General features: G+C 34.0%; 1 protein-coding gene across 2 annotated transcripts in view; it reads right to left on the bottom strand.

Annotated features, from left to right (window-relative positions):
• The window catches only part of LOC128220479 (TPR and ankyrin repeat-containing protein 1-like), a 77,573-nt gene that overhangs the window by 36,000 nt on the left and 17,105 nt on the right, over positions 1-24,468 (bottom strand). For both annotated transcript variants that reach the window (XM_052928888.1, XM_052928889.1), the window contains 9 exons: positions 22,123-22,258; positions 20,554-20,601; positions 18,092-18,267; positions 17,446-17,571; positions 16,214-16,345; positions 12,799-12,930; positions 10,983-12,115; positions 10,446-10,650; positions 9,219-9,393 (listed from right to left, as the gene is read on the bottom strand). In XM_052928888.1, coding sequence (XP_052784848.1) covers positions 9,219-9,393; positions 10,446-10,650; positions 10,983-12,115; positions 12,799-12,930; positions 16,214-16,345; positions 17,446-17,571; positions 18,092-18,267; positions 20,554-20,601; positions 22,123-22,258 — 2,263 coding nt within the window. The remainder of the gene's footprint in view (positions 1-9,218; positions 9,394-10,445; positions 10,651-10,982; positions 12,116-12,798; positions 12,931-16,213; positions 16,346-17,445; positions 17,572-18,091; positions 18,268-20,553; positions 20,602-22,122; positions 22,259-24,468) is intronic.

The raw sequence follows: 24,468 nt of genomic DNA, 5'->3' as shown, positions 1-24,468 counted from the left end.
TTTAAAGTGACTACAGTAATAAATCAAACTTGTCCATACACATTCTGACAATAATTGGTGATGACTGATTTAAGACTTTTAAATTTATTTACATGGCCAATTTTCGATAATTTCTATAATCAAAGGGTGATAACTGATGAGTGACTAAAACGAAATTGCTGGTTATCTTACTATGCCAGTATACATTTTAACAAATTTGGCGATGATTGGACGAAGCTTTTAAAGTTATTGATCCGACAATACCTATTTTAGGTAATTTATATAATTAGGGCGATTACTTTCGAGTGGCATGGCTGGCTATCAATCTTTTCCAAGATATAATGCCCATACACATACTGACCAAATTTGGCCATGGTTGGACAAGGGTTCTAAAGTTATTGATCGGACAAAATTCTGGACGCCACCCGCCCAAACGCCCGTTCGTCCGTACGCTGCAGGTGAATCTATAATACGTCCCGTTTTATAAACTTGAAAATTATGTATTTGTTTAAAAAGCTACAAATGACCATAACTTTTAAAATATTCAAACTGGAATTATATAACTCGTCACAAAAGTGCATGGAGTCTGAAGATGATATATTCGATGAGTGTTAAACAATCAAAAAATTAAAAGAGAAAAAAGTATATATAAAATGATGAAAGGGTCGGCTAAGCTAAGGAACATTTTTGTGTAATATTTTGAAGTCAAGTCAATGGTTTTTAAAGAAAACATTTTCATTTTTTTCCATTTAGACAAACATTTATATTGGTTACTAGCCCCGTCCCTAGCAACCATTTGTTTTATTAATTAAAATGGGGTTTAGGAATTAGACAAAGGGTCACCTTAGGAACATTTCTGTAAAAAAATTGATCTCGGGCCAATAGTTTCTGAAGAGGTTTTTATTTAGATTTATAGTGAAAACTAGCCCCACCCCAGGTGGCCATGTATTTTATGAATACAAATGGGGTGTAGCCAATTTCATATATTGTCTCCCAAGGTACATTTCTGTGAGAAAAAAATGAAATAAGCTCAATGGTTTCTGAAGAGAAGATTTTCAAAGTTTACTATTTAGACATATAGTGGTAACTAGCCCAACCCCTGGCAACCATTTTTTATGAATCAAAATAGGGTGAAGGAATTTGACGGAGGGTTGTAAAATTATTTTGAAATCGGGCCAATAGTTTTTGAAGAGAAGATGTTCATATATACTTATAGTGCATAGTAGCCCCTCACCTGGCGGCACTGATTTTTTATGAATCGACATGGGGTGAAGGAATTTGATACAGGGTAACCTCAAGACCGTTTCGGTAAAATTGTTTTATAATCGCGCCAGCAATTATTTGTTTCATGGATATTTCATGTATTCAACAATATATAATTAAAAATATACATCATAAAATAAAACATTATGCGTGTGTAACATACATTAAAATGAATCAAGATATTTATAATTTTTCTAAAATATCCATGAATTCTATTTTTTACCAATTTAGAATAAAGGGAAAAAATACAAAACAAAAAAAAAAAACATTTAAGTATATCAACATTATATTTGATTAAATTTGGTAAAAACACACTATTATAATACATAAATACTAGATATGTAGTTACATCAGACTTGTCCAATTACACTTATTTGTTTCTGGTAAATTTGTATCGCTAAAAATTATCCATGATAAATGAAGACTGTTTTTAAAACCAGGTACAGTTGGAATATATGTTTTTCCTTTTACAAAGAAATATGATTTTTTTTAATTCTAAAAACAGTAAATCTATCTTAACGTTCTTTTATTTCAAGACCAAAGTTATACTAACGTACTATTAATAGTAATGCTGGGAGCAAAGGTTGTATTTTATGACAATTCCAAAATTAATGTATAAGCGTTTCTTCATAGATTTCACAAAAGGATAGTTTATTGTCAACAATTTTCATTTTATATAACAAAGAAATGGTTGGTAATATTCGGTGGACTACTCGTGTTTGCAACCATTGAATATACAAGTCATTTGTACATTTGAATATATAACTATGTACAACTTTCCAATTAAAATTCATATTTTCATGCAATAACAACCATTTTTGCTGACTGGTAGGAACATCACAATTGTAAACAAGTGTTTTGTATTTAAATAAAATCTATTTATATCCTGTTTTCTAAAAATATGGCATATATAACAATGCATACATGGGTTACTACAAATCGAGAGGTCAATATTAATTATCACAATATTTACATTCCTTAAATAGGTCTCAATTGCAGACAAAAACCATTATAATGCAAAAAATAAACTTAAGATCTACCATCATTTTAAACATTCTAAGGCTATACATTATTTTACATAACGTATTTCTTTGTTATATAAAGCCCAGAAAAACATTATTTTAATTATAAAACAATAGTTATAAAATAATGGCATATGTAGGAAACATTTTGCAGTTGCCATGCATACTTTATCTATGTATAGTATATAAGCTTTAAGTACATCTGTCTAAAACATATTTGATAATCTGTGGCAAATATTTTCATTAAATATTTTACCACAATTAAACATCTAACCTACATGTTACATTTTACCCGTCACTTTGTATCGATTACTGTCACTAAAAATATATATAGTTTTTAAGCCATTCTATCTGTAAAGTATACTATAACTTGCAATCTCTATCACATTTATACCACCTTCGGTTAAGTCATTTACAAACACTGTGCTCTTTATTTTTGGTTTTCCATTCCATACAAACTCTAAAAATATCTCATTGAGCGTTTTAACAAAAACATTTGGTGAACTTGGTCGGCTGATTAAAACATGTGTAAACAATGGTAATAAGATTGACTTAACAACTGTGAGTCTGCCTAGAGGAGAAAGTTTTCTTCTTTTCCAATAACCTATACATTCCTTCACTTTTAACATTTTTTTCATCAAAATTTAACACACACATTTTATCTAGATTTACATCAAAATATATCCCAAGTAACCTGAATCTGGCATCCCCCATGATAATTTGTCTTTACGGACCTGGAAGAGTATTTTAATGTTCCAATCCAAACTAAATTGGTCTTATCATAATTTACTTTTAATCCAGATAACTGTCAAAATTTGCACAACAAATATACCACAGTCTTTACTGTTTTCTCTGTATCATCTTACAATAATGATGTATCGTCAGCGAATTGTGAAATCTTAAATTCTTCGCCATCAATACATACCAGTATGCCTTTACATTTTTACATAACTTTATCTTAATAGCAAGAATTTCAGCACAAAGAATAAACAAATAAATAAATAAATAAATATATAAATATATAAATATATAAATAAATAAATAAATAAATAAATAAATAAATAAATAAATAAATAAATATGCAGAAATTGGATCACCCTGTCTACATCCTTTACCTATTTAAAAAAATCAGAATTGAAAATAATTCATTTAATTGAACAATCTTTGAACAGCTACATCTGTTTTGTACAAAAAAATATTCTTATCCATTTTTTAAACATTTCACCAAAATTAAATTTCATAAAATATATAGAATCGAACGCCTTTTCAATATCTATCAGCATAATCAACCCAGGAATATGCTTTTCATCACAAAGTAAGTTTCATTATATCATACAATAATCTTGTGTTTTCACTTATATCATTACCTTTAACCAAATCCAGTTTGGTCTTTTAATAACTAAAATATCTTAAGCTGTTTTCAACCTATTTGCAATATTACCTGGAGCTAATTTGTATACAACATTTAACAAAGTAACAGGTCACCAATTTTTCAAAAACTGTTTATGCTTAGTTTCGTATTGAATACACACAATTGTTCCTAATTTAATACTTCTAGAAAATGAATTACATAAATTAGTGAAAATGGATACTATGGTTAATGATATTAGTAAACAATATGGCGGACCTCCCATTGTTTTCATGCGAGAAACAAGTTTGTTAGGTAAAGGATTCCTACAAAACAAGAATGGCTAAAACATGAGGAGTTATATAAAACACTGCCTGATGTAATTGTATGCACCCACATTACAGGGCTACATAGAGTTCGGTGTATGTGACGAATATACGTTGGAAATATCGACGATAAAGTTTCACTGGTAACTGAAGGGGTAAAATTAAGGCGGGGGGGGGCGAATAATAAATTTGCTAAGTACCAATCCCAATCGCTTAGACGGTCAGCAGACAGTTAGAATAATAAGAGTAAAAGATATACCACTCTCCGTTGACGATAGTGTTATTCTAAGATCTCTAGTTGCAGAGAATAAAGAGGGTATCACTATCATTCGGGAGAAACTCCGTGTCAAGGGTAAACCAACGAATTGTTAGAATGGTGATAGACTGTGCATTGTGAAATCCAGCTTACTGTCAGCAACCCTTCCGAAGTTTATGGCTTTTCGACATTATACGGGTCGTGCTTTTCATCCTATGCAATATTCGTAGAACAAAGAACTTAAATGTAAAAAATGTCTAGAAACTGGGCTCAAAATAATTGACTGTGACAACGACTGGCGATGCCTTGATTTCCAATAATTTGGTCACAAAGAAGGGCGAATGCGAATAAGGAAGTAACCCTTCGAGCACCCCTCAAGCAGACAAAGAAGTCATTCCGATTCAGGACAGTATCCAGAAAAAGGCGATTAAAGGTCAAAAGTCGATCGATGCTTTCGTATTTATCGTAGCGGATAGTCAAGAGACACCAAACAAAGGGAAAAAGCCCATTGCATCGGAACGGTCACCGCCGACTCCTGCTGAAGTGTTAAACGATGAGTCAAAGAAATCTAGACTTAAGGTTTGTGATACTCGTTTATAACTGTCCAAAATACAATGACATTGGACTTAGTTTAACGTACTTAGACTTCGCTTTACGACGTTATTTGTTTAATATGCATTGTTATAAATGATGGATATAACTTACTCAAACACAACAAAGAGATGTTGTTTTTACAACATACTGGTTGAAAAAATATACTCATGTGTTGTAAATAATGTGATTTTAAGTGTTTGAACGAATGGAATTATTATTGCACTAAAATGTATTGCACTTTGTGATATATGATGTATTACATTACTATAAGTTTTTTTATTATTGTTTTTTTTTTACCAATAAACGGTTCATTCGAAATGGTTCCAAAAAAGAAAGGGAAAAATGCTTGATTTTTCGCTCTAACAACAAATTTCTCAATATATTTCCAAAACACTTAGTAAAAATTTATTGTAAAGTCATTACACCCAGGACTGTTATCATTGTTCATACATTTTAGGGTATATGGCACTTCCTCATATGATAAGAGACCTATCTGAGAAATCTGACTGTTGATCGTTTAGAATCCTGTACACACAATCACACATTTCTGTCTTTAAATCAACATCAATAGATTCTTGTTTACTAAAAAGATTTTCATAAAATTTATCAGCTTCTTTCGAAATGTCATCTGGTTCAAAAACATAGGAACAATCATCTTTTTCAATGAATGGTGCATGTTTGTCAGCAATGGTTTTCTTTCCTAAATAACAAAAGTATGAGGTGGCGTTCTCTCCATTTCATATCCATGCTGCTCTTGATCTAATTACAAAACCTTTATGTTTATTATTTCTTTATTCATGTAGCTCAGCCTCTAAAACTATTAAGCGCTCCTTGTTATTTCCTGACAAATTGTTTTGTAATTCTAATATATCAGTTAATTGTTCTTCATGTCTACATCGGTCTTTTGACTTATAACTAGCATATGAAATAGTTTTACCGCTAATCTCTATTAGCAAAGTTTCCCGAAATAATTCACCGTTAATCAAAAATTGTATTTCTTCTCTATTCATTTCTAATTCAGCATAATCATCATAGATAGGCACACAATATTTAAAATTACATCGTCAATTTTCTTTCTAATGCACTCCACATTCTCTATATGTAATATATGTGAGTTATTAAACTTCCAAAGGCCTTTACCATGCTTAGTCTTAGCCCAGCAGATTCTAATGGAAGTTTTTCTCAATAAAGACACATAATGAAAGGTAGCCCCGCCACCTTGCGAACATCATTGCCAACTTTGGAGCTTATCGGGGTAACGACGGTCTTTATCGATTTCTCCTCTCAGTGCAATAGTAGCGTTAAGATACGATTGTTTAGTACCTATTTATCTACTGGACGCAGTGTAAGATTAAGGCAGATAAGAAATACAGAATTTATGAGGGTCATAAAGTTAACCCGTCCTTTTATTATAAGTTGCGATAGAAAATATTGGACGATTTTAGATTTAGCCATAATTAGGTAGAGCTGTTTTTTAGGGATTTTTTTTAGGGAAAACGTTAGTTGATAAAGTACTGAAATATCAAATCACCCCTGATAAACTTACATGTACTTCTTTTACATATTATATTCCGTGTTTTTTTTTGTTGAAGTCTATAATTGATCGTTTATCAATACATTTAATTGGGGCAATTTCCACACTTTATTTTAACAGTTTGGTAATTTTTGTAATAGCAGTGTAACATAAAATTGGGTGTGAAATTTCGGAAAGGAACAGCTAAAATGAAATGTTAACTGCAGTTGCTATCATATAGTACCGGTCCTAAACGATACAAGTTAAAATGTCATTAATGTTGTATTGACAATAAGACAGGTATACCCTTTTATTCCATAACAACACGTTGATTAAATGGACAGACAATAAACATTTCTGTCTGTTGATTTAATGGCATTTTGACACGTTATGAAAACCTAGTCCACTCGTTACTAAAAATATTCTAACAAAATTCCATGTTAAAAATTTCTTGCCGAATAAAAATAATTATATTTACGCTATTAAAATTTATAAACATGTTTGGTTGAGTGCAAAATGGTAAACAACAATGTTTACCATTAATAATTAGAACTTCAGCATTACAAATGAACATGTTGACTCGATGTAGATATGTAAATTATTATCTTTAAATACCCTTATTTATTATGTTTCATAGCCCATATGTATTTCAAAATTTGCCAATGAAACTTGAAACATTATTATTTTATAGAAAAATGTTACGTTTTAACTGTCTGTAATAGTGATTCCAATTAAAAATGGGAATAATTTTTGCTAAATATATGACTTTCTTTTTTTAACACAAAAACAGTATATGACATTTCTTAGCAACAAATGTTAATGAATAATCGAGTATCATATATAATTTATTAGTATCGATTTTTTTACAAATTTTACATAAATGTTCAAAAAGGACCAAAAGATATTTAAAAATTCACTATTTCGAAAAGTGCATTTGAAAGAGAAAAAAATCTGCATCGTTATCCACTGGAAGCTAAGCGATCGGATGTCTATAATAACTTCAAATAGCAAAACAATTTTTAGCTCCTTCATATTTCAATGTAACTTTTAATGACCAATGAAACTCTTAAAAAGGACCAAAATGTAAAAATCATACAATTAATACAGAACCATCATCTTCGAGGGCAAGAATTATCCTAACATATATATATAGGAAGTAAATTGATCTGTTGAAGGATTATGTCGTGAGAACTGTTTAACCATATTTTCCCTGTATAACTCTATAGGCACTTCCACTTCAGCGGATTTCTCTAAAGTTGGCAATGGGGGTGAAGGAATTTAATAGAGGTTAACCTAAGGGACATTTCTGTGAAATTGTTGTTTTTTTTTAAATCGGGCCAGCAGATAATAAGGAAACTATTTTCAAATTCTCCATATAGTCATTTTGTGAAAAGTGCCCCCCTTGGCGGGAATTTATTTAACGTATTGGACTTAATGAATTTGATACAGGGTTACCTAAGGAACATTTCTGTGAAATTATTTTGAAATCCGGACAGCGGTTTCTGAGAAAAAAAAAAAGATGTTCCTTTCAGTTGCCATGGCAACCAGAGTTCTACAGGAAACGACTGCTATTGCGAATTCTTGAAAAGGGCCTTCTAAGGAGCATTATTGTGGTGTTTGGATGAAATTGTTCTATTTGTTTAGGAGAAGTTGTGTGAAGGAAATTGTTGACGACGAACAATCACATTATCACAATAGTTCACGCTATAAATCTTTAGCTCAGGTGAGCTATACAGCAGACGATTGGTGTTCCGGTTTATATTACACAGAAGTCTGGCTTGAATACCCCGTGTTATCTAGCACAGTGATCGAGTACCATTTTATAAACATGCACCATTACAAGCCCGGTCGAGTCATTCAGAGACAACTTTCCTAACCTTTTTTACTGACCTATTTTACATCTGGTGTAATATTAAATTTTTACCCAGATGAAAATTTACCCTTTGTTGAATATAAAATTTAGGAAATGTATCTATTATGTTCTCAGCGACATACTATTTCTATTGTTTTCTAATTAAAATTTAATCTTAAATAATTATAATATTTATTAATATTGTAACACTGAATTTAACTGACGTTATCTATTACATTTATAAACATCCGGGATTAAGTTTACAATAAGATACTTTGAAAATTGAAATATCAAAATAACCCATTTGAAACGCGGTCAAATGCGTTTACATCCAGTAATCGATAGACGCGACCAAACGTGATTGTATGCGAGATGGGTCGATGCGGAAGTGGGCAAACGCGTTCACACGAGATAAAGGGTTAAGCAGGCAATATAAGGTAATATGACATCGTCAGGGAAAATGAATCTTGTGGAAGAAAAAACAGTGAAATTTACAATTGATTATTATGCTCAATAAGCAGGGCATTTAATTATTTGAAATACTTTGAACATCTGATCATTTATTTAATTCAAGGCATGGAGATCCGTTTGATTTATCAATCCAAACACTAGGATGGTTTGTGTTTTTCCCAACAGCCTTGACAAATCTCAATTTTGTGTGCGACGTCACAAGCAGGTACACAAGTGGCATTAAAAAGTAATCTGAGCCATAATGCAGCCAATGGTGCGTGGGCAGACCTTTATAAACTCAAATCAACAGCAGAAGCAATCTGATAATGAAATATCTTGAAAAGGCTTTGATACTCTGTCAACGTCGCAGCTCGATTTATCTAGGATATAACTCTGCTAAGGCGTTCCCTACAGTAATATGACTTGAACATAAAAGTGAATCATTGTTTAATATATCACTTAGCTCATTGTAAATACTTAAAATGTAACAGAAACAGTGTCAATATAAGAGGAACTTTTTCAAACTTTTTTCCGCCATTACTTTCATCACTGTCTTTTGTCAAAACAGCTTTGCAAATTTAAATGTGTTGCCTATAAGCTTAAACATTGACATACCTGTAAATTTTGTCATGGTCCAGTACAATGTCCCAGACCCGGATGATTTCAGAGTAGATTCTTCCTCCCTTCACTGCCTGTGTTATCTCTTCTTGCTCTGGATGTTGACGACGCTCTGCTGTCTCACTCAGCCTTGGAGAGAAGGCTACAGCTAGCTCCCAGATGATTCTTCTTCCTGTATACATACATAATAGAGTAAATTTGAAGCTTGAAATAAGTTAAATCTGCAATGTCTACACTTGTGAAATGTCCGTCAAAATCTGGTCCATTTTTCTTGAAATACCTTAAGTTTAACAAGCTGGGGCTGGAATTGTATATAGTCTGTCTGTTAAAAACATTTTTGGACGAAAGGTATTGTTGAAATTTGAACTTCTTAGTCCTAAAGGATATAAATAAAGACTGAAAAAATAGGTTAAATTCTCAAGATGAACCTACTAGCAAGAGAAAACAGTTCCTAACATACATTACAGATTTGAAATACAACTCATCAGGTACTTTAATCTAAATCAATTTAACCTTTGACGAGATAAGTGAGATAAAAGCAATTCATCGTATTTGAATCTAAGTTTATATTTCCACCAATTCCATGCATGTTTATTTTTAAGATTACAGTTTATTACTTACTCAACCCACCTGAACCAAACTAATCTAAAACATATTGATTGTGGAAGGCACGTTGCTTACAGTTAGCTACTAACTCTAACCACCTACAGAATTGACCTCAAACATGTAAATGTGGTAGGCACTTTCCTTACAGTTCATTGATAACTTAACAAACTTTTACACTCTTGGTCCCAAACATGTTCATGTGGAAGACACTTCCCTTACAGTTCATTACTAACTTAAACAAACCTTTTCACCCTTGGCCTCAAACATGTATGTGTGAGAGGCACTTTCCTTTTAAGTCCATTACCATCTTTATCCAACCTTTACACCCTTGGCCTCAAACGTGTTAATGTGGGAGGCACTTTCCTAAACAGCTCATTGCTAAATAAAACCAATCTTTACACCCTTGACCTCAAAAATGTTAATGTGGGAGGCACGTTCCTTTCAGTTATAACACTAACTGAACCCAATTGCACAAAAACTTGGCCTGAAGCACGTTAAGTGTGTGAGGCATGTTCTATAGTTTCTGTCAGAGATGAAACTACCAGTCCTTGTTAACCAGAAACTGAATCCTGTGCAGTAGAAGTTGTTTTATAATTGAAATATTTAAATCCAACTAACCTTTACTGAATTTTGCCTCAAACAAGTTAATTGTGGCAGGCGCATTTTTCAGTCTCTTGCACAAATGTGGTTGCCAGTCCCCGCTAGCCAGTAGCTGGATCTTGTGTACGATGCGCTGTTTCAGCTCCTTGGTTACGCGTCGGTCTCGCAACGTCTTCCACACTTCAGCCGTACACTCAACTTCCCATTCCAAGTTGTCAAATACCTTGGGTATACACAGCATATAATAAATTTGTAAAGCTTGGTTTACATGACAGGCATTTACCCTACCATAAGCTTCTTTAATTTGTAGCGTTTTCCCCCTTCAAATCTAAGACAACTCTACTTATTTCCAACTCCTGGTTGTCAAATTTGAGGGCATAATAATTGGATGGTATGATTGAATAATGAGATATTATACTAAATCAAAAGTGTATATTGGACCATCATTTCATTCAAATACCATGTTACGACAAAATAAACTAAGAGAAGCTACTTAAATCTACAAACGCCTACATACATTCAATCTTTATTGAAATTTTGGAACTTTTCCATTACCTTAGCATCAATAATAAACTGATCCACATCATCATCATCATCATCATCATCATCATCATCATCATCATCATCATCATCATTGTCATCAACAGATTCAACGAGTTGCTCTTCTTCCACGTCTATATCTTCATCTACAACTTCATTTCTGTCATTTCCCTTTAGTTCTCGTTCACTGACAGCACCAGCTTGTTTTTCATCTTTGTTATCGTCTTTTACTTCTGATTTGTCGACAAAATCAACAGCTTTTTCTTTAGCAAAACTGTGATCTCCCTTTTCCGTTACTGCATCAACTGTTTTAATAACAATATAATCACTAGCAATGTTACTCTCATTAACATTCCCTTTGTTAATCACTTCCGTGCCTTCACTGCCATTTTCCTCAAACGCACTTACAAAACTGTCCTGATCTGACGACTCATCAAGTGTGTCAATACTGTCTTCTCTTTCTTCGGTAGACGTAGCATCATTCTCTTGAGCAATATGTTTTTCTTTAAACACTTTTCTATGATCGATTTCAGAACTTCTACTCCGTTTATCTTCCCATTTAACTTTAACGGCACCTGCTTCACTTATGTTTTCCGGTTCTGCATCTGTCTTAATAACAATATTATCACAAGCAATGTTTCTTTTAATAAGATTTATGTTGCTATTTACTTCAAAGCCTTCATCTTCATTGCTTAATTCCTCAAAGGCACTCACAAAACTATCATTATCTGACGAGTCATCAAATGTGTTAATACTGTCAACACTCTGTTTGGTAACATCATTTCCTTTAGGAATAGGGTTTTCTTTGAACACGTTTCTAATATATATTCCAGAATTACCACTCAGTTCATTCTCCGACTTTTTTTTCACAACATTTGCTCCACTTATGCTTTCCAGTTCATTTCTAAAGGCACTTGCTTCAATTCCCAGTTCATCTTTAAGAGCACTAGCTTCGCTTCCTAACTCATCTTCACAAGCCTCTGTCTTACCAGCTAAACCAATTTTTCCAATATCTCCAGCACAATCACTTGCACCTTTCTCAGGAGAATGAATGGAGTCAATACTGAAAACTGACATTGAGTTGTCATTAAGCTCTTCGAGATTGGAGGAAGAGTTGTCCCCCTTACGCTGGTGCTTCGTGAGGAACACTGACAGGACAAAACAAAGTAAATATTTCAACTGTAGCTCTGAACTGTAAGAAGGTACTCTCTAACTCTGGGTGCCGTTTCAATAAAAGATTTAAGTCGTAACAGCAATTATCTTGAATCTGTATAACGGTACAAATAGCAAAACAATTTTTTTTATTCCTCAACTTGGTGTTCATTTTCATTTCAATTCTCGCAAATGTTTAGCAAAGTGATGAAACTACGGCAGTTATATCATTTGAATGTACGACTAAGAGCTTCATAGAAACGGCTCCCTGAAAATGTTATTCTTTTTTGGAAAACAATCTTCAATTTCCTCAGACAAATGTTTCATCGCCCTATTGTTATGTTATTGATTTTAAGGCTGGTAAATGTGGCAAAAACTTACTTTCGTCCATTAAATCAATCCTTAGGGGAAAAAAGGTTTCACTCGTTTGAACCATCGTTGGGTGAAAACAAGCCTATATCTATCATGACAATCATCGGGAGTAAAAGAAGCTTTATTCCGTTATAACCATCACGGGGTGAAAAAAAGATTCTACTTATTATAACCATCTATGGGTGAAAACAAGATTTATTAATTTTAACCACCATGGTGAGAAAACAAGATTTCTATGAGCTTGTATTCTTCATGTTTAGTACTATTTCGCTTTTGGCATGTAAACTGTGTGATCATAAGCCCTTACATTTCTCCTTTTCCGGGACGATGAGAGTGGCAGCCTGAATGGGAGAGCCACCTTCGACACTACGATTGACTTGTTCACATCCCAAAAGAAAAGGTTCTTCCTGTACCGCTGAACTGATAGCCGATTGTCCATCTGAAACATTGTTCAAAATGAGCACGTGCCCACAAGCTGTGGATTTTACATTTAAGCTTTATATTAAACGGATATTCTTTATAAACATTGGGGAAAATATCAGATGTGTATTTTTTTGTAATCAGACTATATCCTACATGGTAGTAGTAAAACCAGTTCATACTGTGAATGACGTTAGCGGGAAACAGTACAAGGGAGATGGTTTTTAATTCTACTTTATAGAAATAAGGACTATAACATTTAAATTTTCCTTTAAGTTGTTTTCAAAGCACACCAATGTTTTAATCGAGTTGACTGTTAGGTTGACCGTTGCTGTAGTAATACAATTGTGTGTCATGTTTTAAATATTAAGTATAACCTTCAATAGTATTTGTTCAATCAGTGTAAAGAGAGTGACCGAAAATATGAAGAATAAAATATAAAGTCTTGGAGAAAAACAAAAAGGCTAAAAATTAAAAGGGTAATAAGTCTTTAATTTCCATACACGAATTGATGTTTCTTTAGCACAGCATTTCTTCTCAACACAGTCAAAATGTGTATGCAGTTTGAAGCAATAACTAAAAGAACATATGGAATTATGAAGAGAGGGAAAAACAAAGTATAAAAGTATAAAAAGGCCAATAACTCTAAAAAAATTACTGACATCGTTTACCACCTCTGACCAAAAATCTCCGACAACAGAACGGGGAAGCATGGCTCCCAATCGAGTCATGTTAATAAGGTTGATCAAAATAGAGTATAACGGTTCAAGAAAAAAAGACTTTTCCCGAAATTCTCAACCCCTAAATGTGAATGAATGGCCTAGAAGAATGGTTATCTACCGTTATATCACAAAACCGAGAGTTTATGCTCATTATTTGTTCATTGTGTGCATTAAAACATGTGCTTTACAGTTAGAAGAAAGTATAAAACAAACATGTCGTGCATACAAAATCAAACATAAATACACAAGTAGTAAATGCAACAGTATACATAAATCATAAATACACATGTAGCAAATGCAAGAGTATATATAAATCATAAAAACACATGTAGTAAATGCGAAAGCGTATATAAATACACAGGAAGTACATGCAATAATATACATAAATCCAAATGATGTGCATGCGATAGTATACATAAACCGACTTGTTGAACAGTAAAAACCCTATATGCGACCATCCCGTTTTCAAAGTCAAAGTCAAAGTCAACACATTTATTCACTCAAATTCACGCACAACATGAACAATTGAGGTAATTGTTAAACACAATACATTTCAGAAGCTCAAATTGAGGATTCAAAGACATAACATACATTCAAGTGTATCAACTATCAAATATTGAAAGACCAGATAGTCCCGTTTAACATAATAAATTGCACATGGATCATTGGAGTCAAGCAGTGGTATAGTTTAAGAGTTATAAAATGGGTAAAGTACAATGGGAGAGTCAACTAATATGCAGAAATGTCTAAGATAAATAAGAACAGTAATGTTTAACGAAATTGTTTAAGAATAACAGATACCATTTCACACATGTTCAAAAAATCATACCAATTGTTCAAGTTTATATATGATTGTATGTCTGTTAAAATATGGTTTTATATACTGCTTACGCTCGTTATCAAAAATGTTACATTCAAATAAAAAATGGAATTCATCCCCTAGTTTGTTACATGTTTGGCATTTCCTTTCATTGACTGGTATTCTATTCCAATTGCCCGTTTCTATTGGTAGTCTGTGGTTTCTTGTTCTAAACTTGAGAAGATACATTTCATAGCCAAATGACGTTTTGAAGATTTTATAAAATTGACTATTGCTAGCATTTTCAAAAAGGGAGTACCGCGAAAGAATAGATCTTTCAGCTTGCGCTTAACCGCAAGTTCAAGCCATTTAGGAATTACATCTTGTTGATATTCCCATATTCCTATAAATCCATCTTTTGTTAGTATTGACTTTATATTGAAGAACCATTGATATCGTGTTCTTATTATGTATGGAGGTAAAGTCTGAACTGTTTTGTAAATGCATTTATATATCATCGATGAAAGTTTACTACTACTGTTATTATTATTATTATTATTATTATTATTATTATTATTATTATTATTATTATTATTACACAAACGTACCTAGTATAACATCATTTTCTCTTCTATATCTGGTATTGTTTCAGTTTCGCCATAAACCATATAATTTGGAGTTGAGCTTTTTAATTTGAGAAAAATTTCAGCTGAACTCTTTCTATAATATCAAGATTCCCGTAACCCCAGATTTCTGCCCCGTAAAGTAAAATTGGTTTTATTGAATAAGTCTATTTGAAGATCGATCGGTAGTTTGAGTCTATTAGAGTTTCTGAGGAGACTATAAGTTGTTCTAGTTGCCTGCGATGCAACATGTATTTTGTTTTTATAGAAAGAACCTGTTCCACTAAACAACACACCTAGGTATCACTATATCAAGCGGTTGATTGTTTAGTGAAAAAACAGATTTGGTTGTCGGCCTTTTGAAAAAAATAGTATTTTTGATTTTGTTGTATTGATCGTAAATTCAAGTCAGTGCAGTAATTAGAATAGGCATCGAGAGCATTTTGCAGGTCACGTGCCGTTTCTGCCATTATTACTGTTTCATCTGTATATAACAGAATAAAAAGCTTCAGGAACTGGGGAAGTTCATTGTCTTCATTTAGTCGGATTGAAATTCCGTTTATGGTTGGCTTTGACTGCAAGTCTTCATGTAGATCATTAAGAAACAATGAAAATAAAAGTGTTCACGACAAACCCGCTAATAAGGCCGATTGTTTTTCAAACCCGATCTTTTTTCCTCTTTAATTCAATGGTCGTAGACCCCGAAAAAACGGGCACCCCATTAAATACAACCACTTAACCCAGTCCCTATTAATTAATCACATGTACATGCGATAGTATTATAATTTTACATGAATACATTCTGAAAGAAATTTTTTTCAGGGGTTGGTGTCATTCAAGGACTTTAGTGGCACCCCCAAAACATATGAGGAGAAGTAAAAAACAATGAATCTTTAATGAACGTCACAATTTACAACAAGTTGATTTATTGTATTTAAGGCTTAAGTTTGATTCACACATTTATAAAAAAAATCAATCAATAACTAAGATCGATTGACATCGGTATTGAAACAGGCCCATGAAGCACAAAAGATATACAAAGTATGAAAAGATCAAAAGTTATATATAATTATATCATTCACAGCATGCAACACCTTACAGGATTCCGATAGCTAAAGAATCCTTACTGAGAAAGGCTAACACTGACTCAAAAGTTACCTGTTTCAGTATTGAGGAGTAGGGCGTAGGCCTTATCCCCCTCCTTTAGATAGTCTATCGGTTTCTTGATGTCCTTGTTCACAATTGTGGCACTGCACTTACAGCGTAGCAAACTCTCGAGAACCATCAAACCTGAAAAACAATTAAAAGTAATTTTGAGGAAAACAAGAGTGTCTGGGGCCGTTAAGAACTATGAATCTTTGTGTAATAACAGAGCTGAAGCGGATTGCTCATTTACATGTTAATCCATTTTTTCTTGGTTAATTATTAAAAAAAGAGTTTGAATGATTCATCCCCAACCACCAATTTACTTACTCCAAGACTGATTTGTCGATGTGTTGTATGGCTTTCATTATTTGGACAAGTTCCATCTAGACCACTCAAATAATATAACAACAATAATACAAATTAGGCTGTAGAAAATGTTTGCTTAAAGGGTCTATACACCAGATTGGCATCAAAAAAAGTTTTTTTATGTAACGAATATCAAGACAATTATTTGATAAAATGTTTTACTCTTTGATATCATAATTGTAAAAGAAATACCAAAATGTAAAATAAAATCGGGTCGGAGACCGGGTTTGAACCGGGGTCGCCAAAATTGCGATGCAGTATTGTATCCACTGTGCTACGAAGGCTTTCCCTAAACTGTTGGAATATTTAAACTATATACCTAGCTTGGTAATATCACGTCATAACATCGACTAGCCAATCACGCATAAGGAATGAATTCTACTAGGTAGACATACATGGTAACCTTTTTTAATGGAAAAATACGAAAAAACTGAGAAAATAAATAAATTGTAAATAATGTGGTACTTAAGTTAGTAAGTTTCAATGCATTGTACACATCGATACCAAGTTGTCATTTTTCGACAATTTTTTTTTATTTTTCGCTATTTCATCATACGGAGTGCAGCCCCTTTAATGTTAGATGGTCAATAAAATTGACATCAGTATTTGCCTTCTTGGGAATGGAATTAAAAAGTTATGGCAGCATTTTCTGAATTATTTTACCGTTTTTTCGCCACTTCACATCAAAACAGTTTGAACGTTATGAGGTTCACATCAAGCTTTTGCACTATGACAAATTATGACGCCAACAAGGTTATCACAATATCCAGACTTTTATTTCTTTGAAAAAACCCCAGTCAAATCCAAAAAGGGGAAAGAATAGTCTAATAACAGCACTAGAACTGGAGGATGTGATTTTTCCTACATATGCATCTCACCAATGTCTGTGTTGGCCTTGCCCAATATGGTAAGTATGTGGAGAGCTGTGTTGCCGTCCGCGTTCTGGGCGTTCTGTTTGTCTCCACTCAATCTGGCAAGAACGTTATCCAGCAGATGTGTAGAGTCTGCATGGAGATATAATCAATTTTATAAAATGGTAGTAAAAAGCTCCACTTTACAATGACTCAGTATCATCCTTTTCGAATATATGCTACATTTAGATAAATGTATTTCAATTTGTATTCCGAATCCTCCGCCTCAAATATTTTGTTCCTACTCAACTGGCATTACGCACTGCATGTTAACATTTATCCAATGATATTCAGTAAATAAAGAACACCAAGTTTTTTTTATTAATTCTAAATTCTGCGAAATGAAAATCATTCATATGCAAGTAACAACATCGTTCATATCATATCATATATTTACGGAAAGTCGTTATAGTGAAATATATATTGGTTAAACAAAATGATAACAATGGAGCACAAATATTAATAAAACACATATTAAATGAGCTTGACGAACACTAAGCAAGGACTACCATTAATTCTCAGCGTAAAAATTTGAAAGCGATCATAAAATACATGTACAATACACAATAAACAATTAATGAGACCATGGGGCCTTCATACTTGAAACACTCACTTATTCTCAATGACAGTTTGACCACAAAGTGGATAGTCGGTATGCCCATTTCCTGGCCGATTTCGTCCACAGAAGCCCCATTGTCAATCAGATACGTCGCCAACTTTTCTCCCCATGAAATAACTGCAATGTCCTGTAGATCACACAGCATGGTCCCCAAACTCACTGACCGGCAACTGAAATACAGAAAAAATGCCACTTTTAAACAATGGACAATGAATGTAAAAAATGTTAAAATAGGGCTTATCAATGTAATTTCAATGCTCTTAAAACGGGGACTTCCAGGAAAGGCTGGATGACAACCGAGAAGGTTTGGTGACGCTAGAGAGACAGTTGACACCTAGGAAAGACTAGGAAACGGTGTACATTGGTTCGCACCCCATCTTTGCAGTATATGTGAGAAAACAACCATATACTAGACAGCTACAACAGAATTGAATAGAAAATTATCACCATGGCCACCAGAAAAGGGGAAGGGGGATGCAGGGCAAAACAGGATGGATTCATTGACAACGAACAGACGCAAACGGTTGGGTTTGACTGGCGAAACCAGTCGATGCGAAAAAGTACGTAAGCACAATCGAGGTCTGAAAATCCATCAGACAAAGAGCGGCTGTAACGCACGTGTGACATGAGAATCGTCAGCACTGCACAAGTTTACCTGTTGAGAAGGGGGAGCTATCTGGTGTGGGGTCCAACCACGGTTCTGAGGATCTCTCAGCTCCTGTATTTTCACTAGCTGTAAGAAATTCAAAGTCGGGGTATCATAGGCGGTAGATGACTTCTTGAGTATACAGAGCAGTTCACAAGGTACTGTTCCTGAGGAGCAGGAAGATGATGGCCAAGAACATGAAAAAGACTCACCAATCTTCAGACAGATCGTTACTAAAGAAGACACTTCAATATTTGTTCCATAGCAGTGAGAATGGTCAATTATCTGAAAAAAGTCATGAATGACCCTGAGTCATGGCGCACATAACCTGGAAATACTTAGGCGATATAGCACTCAGCGACGGAAAGAAAACAACCATCTACCAATAAAAGTAGGCACAGAATCGCTTGGCCAAAGATGAATGACATGAGCTGGGCACGATTCGATGAGGACTAATCCTGCAGTCAGCACTGAAAGGGTCAGTTGTAAACAAGTTGCATGCACTACCTACACTTACATATGCACTAGGAAAAGAGAGATTTTTGGACCAGAGAAGAAACCCAACCGCCTAAAAATGCCGCTACTTCCGAGCAGGAGAATCTGTGTAATAAAGAAGAAGATAAGAGCAGAATTGTGGTATCTGAGGAAGAGGTATAGGTACTCAAATGATGGAGAGAAATAATGTACAGTGCGTCTTAGAGAACAGATAAGATCAAAGTTAAAGGCACTAACTAAAGCAGATTGAGTGCGACGTAAAGTGTGTGGGGGAAGGCAAAGAAGAGAACGGCATTTATCTCAAACCAATGCAAATTCACGAGGAGTTTGTAGAGCGAGGAGAAGTCAGAAAAGCTCGATGGTAGCTAGGATGAGGTTGAATAACACCTTCGGAAATCTCATTCTGATTCACACTCAAACGAAACCCTGGAAGAATGTGATAGAAGTCAACCGGTGGAGGACCCATTCATCCTCTTGGAGATGAATGAACAAACATGGAGATGGGTTTATGATGTGGTGAAAAAGACACGTTCAGGCTTAGCTCCAGGTCCCAGTGGTATCCCAAACAAGGTGTACAAGGAATGTCGTAACATTGTACGGACACTGTGATCTCTCTTGCGTGCAGTGTGGAGGAAACGAACTATTCCAGAGTGCTGGCAACTGGCGGGAGGCTGTTTCGGCCCAAAGCAGAATAACTTTCAAATCGTCAAGCAATTTCAAAGCAGCTTAGTGTTAAAGGAAAAAAATATTTTTAACTATTGTTGAAAATAGTATATTCCGTTGAAAATTGTATTTGACTGCATCTTTTCACATTCAATTGATAATCGTTTTGAAAATAACTTTTTGTCTGATATAGAAATTGATGAAAAATGTATCAGATAAGTATTATCATTTTGCATACCGGAAATGTTTCATTCTCTTTATTATTGTTCGAAATATGTTTACTTATGAACTGTAAGCTTATAGTGAATAAACTATCTAAGGATTTATCAGTTATTGTAATGGAACTAGCTAATTGTTTAAGTAATTCATTACTTTACTTTACGTTTTCTTAGGTAAACACAGGCACTTATCGAAAGCAATTTGGGGCCACTCAAAATATTTGAATTTGATTTTGATTGCCTGTGAACATAATTGTAAATAACGTAAATCACGCTTATTGCGTCTACAGATTTTCAACGCTTTCAGCTATTTCATTGACTAATGGTAAAGGTTAAAGTTTTTGCACGCAAATACATATCAATGAATTCAAGGCTTTAAGAATTTCTTATTTCTTCAAATAAAAAACAAAATATTGCGAGAATGAATATCTTGCCTTCCGATCCAATCAATGTCCAGTTCGCGTATCCGACTTGATGGGCAGCTGTGGGTGGAAAAATAGAAGGTTTGCTTTTACATACAAAAACATTATTACTATAAAAACATTCACAATTACCACAAATTGCACAGTATTCTTGCGGAAATGATGCATATAAGTTGTCAACAACTTTCCCTGTCACATTCATCAAGCTATTTGTGATAACATCCTGAAAAACCTTTTCCCTTTCTTAAATTAGTGAGCACCAAAAGTTATATGTCACTATTGGTGTTCTTGGGTTTAAATATATTGCTACAGTTTACTCATCGTGTTAGAACCACCTTCCGTTTCCCTCCGCGGATTTTCGCCTCAGCGACCAAAACAATGAATTTATCGTCTGTCCGCTTTTTACGGATATATTTCGGCCCTCGGCAGCTGATTAGTCGACCAAAGAATTACGATCGCGGCGGTCCTCGGAAGAGTTAACTCCTAAAAACACCGCGGAAACTTGATAAGAAGCACTGTTAGAAGAGTGTACTCCACCGAAAGTTTGATAAGAATCTCCATTAAAATTATTTTTGTTTGAATGACAATGGAAATCGGTTATGATGGCTACACCTATTTGCTGTAATTGTTATTCCTCTGCCATTTTTATTTATTTTTCAGTTACTTTCCCGAGAAAATAATTGTTATTCTTTAAAACGTTACGTTTGCATGAAGTTAGCTTACCAAAAGAATAGAGACTTACGTATTTGCCCATGTAACTGAAAACTTTTGTTCAAGTGCAATACATAACATTTCGACGAAAAACACTATGTTATTATTTTTAAAAAATCGGATAAAAAAATGGTGGCGTCAAACCCACATTGAAAGGTCACAGTGCATAGTTGAAGGCCTTCTTGCCTCGTTTTTTTGTGGCAAATTCCTCAATTTTATATAGCTATTTTAACAATACTTAGTACATGCTCATGCTTATCCCAACAGTAGAACTTTATCAGTCGCGGAGTTCCGCCGCGGGTTAATAATATCACAGTGAAGTCTTAAACAGTCATATGGAGTTGACAGATTATGTTCATAATGTTTAAAAATTATAGCATATGTAACTTTTAAAACATAGATCAAATATATAACATGCAACTCGCTGCAAAAACACACATGCAGAATATCAGAACTAATTATTTCCATTTTTTTGTCATAATAAAAACAAATCTCGGAAAAACAACATTTTATTTTTATTCCCGATGCTAACTTTCCTCCATTGTATTTTGTCCACCTCTTTATGCTCATGTTTGAGAGAAATCCCGTAAAACGAAACCAAAATCAAATCTCTGGCTTAAGTACCCCCTAAAAAGCATAATAATACAGTAGTATATTAAATATTTTTATTTTTATCACGAGGCCATTTTGTTGTTGTTGCTTTTGTTTTGACCAGTAAGTGTGGTACAAAATTGCGACACCATTGTCTAATTGGTGAAATTATAATTGAAAAGTTTTAGATTGCCCGCCTTATCGATTTCCTAAGTTGTGAATATGGAACCCTTGCGATTTTTAAGCATTCTACAAAACATATAGTTTGCTAATACATACTTGTTATAAAAGCCATACACCATTCCGAGCCCTTTCCAGTGACGTCCGGCAGCCAGATTCGCGATAACTTTATACCATATTTGGACGTCCTTCTCATCCGGAATGCACATATCATACAATATTCTTCTCATTTTCTCTGCAGGGAAAAACATGATTTTTTTAGATAGCACCCCCCCCCCCTGCTACATAAGTGTATAGTTACTCATAATAAGTGTAACGAGTTTTATAGGCTCGACCAAGGCTATAACAATACATCACCTAAGGCTATTACAATATCTCAACCAAGGCTCTTACAATATCTCAACCAAGGTTATTACAATATCTCAACCAAGGCTATTACAATATCTCAACCAAGGTTATTACAATATCTCAACCAAGGCTATTACAATATCTCAACCAAGGTTATTACAATATCTCAACCAAGGTTATTACAATATCTCAACCAAGGCTCTTACAATATCTCAACCAAGGTTATTACAATATCTCAACCAAGGCTATTACAATATCTCAACCAAGACTCTAACAATACCTCGTCCAAGACCATTACAATACCTTAACCAAGGCTATTACAATACCTCATCCAAAGCTCTGGTAATACCTCAACTACGGCTCGCACATTACCTCAAACATGGCTCCTTCAATACCTCGCCCAAGGCTCAAACAATTGCCAAATCTTTCAAACTCTCAAAATACCACAACCTTCAAATGACATGGCTCATACAACACCTCAATATTTGTTCGACAACAATAAAACCAAAGTTCTTATTTCACCTTAAGTACAAGACCTCAATCAAGGCTTTTTCAATACCTCAAGCAAGGCATTTAAATTACCTCAACCCAAACTCTCACAATACCACAATCTTCAAATGACAACTATTAAACTAAGGTTATTACAATGACTCGATCAAGGCTATTACAATACCTCAACCTTTGCACGACAATAATAATTTCAAGGACCTTACAATACCCAAATCAAGACTAATAAAATATCTCAACCAAGGCTCTTATAATACATCAACCAAGTTTCGTACATTCCTTTAACACCAAGGTACTAACATTACCTCAACCAAGGCTCTCAACCAAGGCTCTTACAATACCTCAATCTGTTCATGACAACAATGATGCCAAGGCTCTTACAATACCTCATCTAAGTCTCTTACAAAACCTCAACCATTGCATTACAACAATGATGACAAGGCTTTTACACTACCTCAACCTTTGCACTTCAACAATAAAACCATGGAATTAACAAAACCTCAACAAACGCTTTAGCAATACTAATACCAAGGCGCTTAAATATCTCACCATTTTTATAACAACAATTAAACCAAGGGTCTTACAAAACATCAACTAGGGCTCTTACAAACATTACAAACATTACCTCATCCAAAGCTCTTACAATACCTTAAACTTTGCACAACACCAATAATGCCAACGCTCTTACAACATCTCAACTAAGGCTCTTTCAATACTTCAAGCAATGTTCTAACAATATCTCAACCACGCCTCTTACAGTACCTCATCAAAGGCTTTTACAATAGATCAAACAGCGCTGTTACAATACCTCAACAAATGCCATTACAGTGACTTAATCAATGGTATAACAGTACCTCAACTTTTGCATGATAACAATGATGTCAAGGCTCTTACAATAACTCAACCAAGGCAATGCCTTAAACAAGGTTCGTACAATACTTCGAACAATACTATTATAATATTTAAAACAAGGCTTGTACAATACTTCAAACAAGACTACTACAATACATTAACCAATACTACATGTATAACAATACCTCAACCAAGACTATTACAATACCTCAACCAAGACTATCACAATGCATCAACGAAGACTATTACAATACCTCAACCAAGACTTTAACAATACCTCCATCAAGACTATTACAATACCTCAACCAAGAACATTACAATGCATCAACCAAAACTAAAACAATGCATCAACCAAGACTATTACAATGCATCAACCAAGACTTTAACAATACCTCCACCAAGACTATTACAATACCTCAACCAAGACTATTACAATACCTCAACCAAGATTATTACAATACCTCAACCAAGACTATTACAATATCTCAACCAAGACTATTACAATACCTCAACCAAGACTATTACAATGCATCAACCAAGACTATTACAATACCTCAACCAAGACTATAACAATGCATCAACCAAGACTATTACAATGCCTCAACCAAGACTATAACAATACTTCAACCAAGACTATTACAATACCTCAACCAAGACTATAACAATACCTCAACCAAGACTATTACAATACCTCAACCAAGACTATTACAATGCATCAACCAAGACTATTACAATACC

This window comes from Mya arenaria, chromosome 15 (assembly GCF_026914265.1).
Source record: "Mya arenaria isolate MELC-2E11 chromosome 15, ASM2691426v1".
Classification (NCBI taxonomy): domain Eukaryota; kingdom Metazoa; phylum Mollusca; class Bivalvia; order Myida; family Myidae; genus Mya; species Mya arenaria.
Note: the sequence above shows the minus strand (reverse complement) of the source record. Positions and strands in the feature narration are given on the sequence as shown.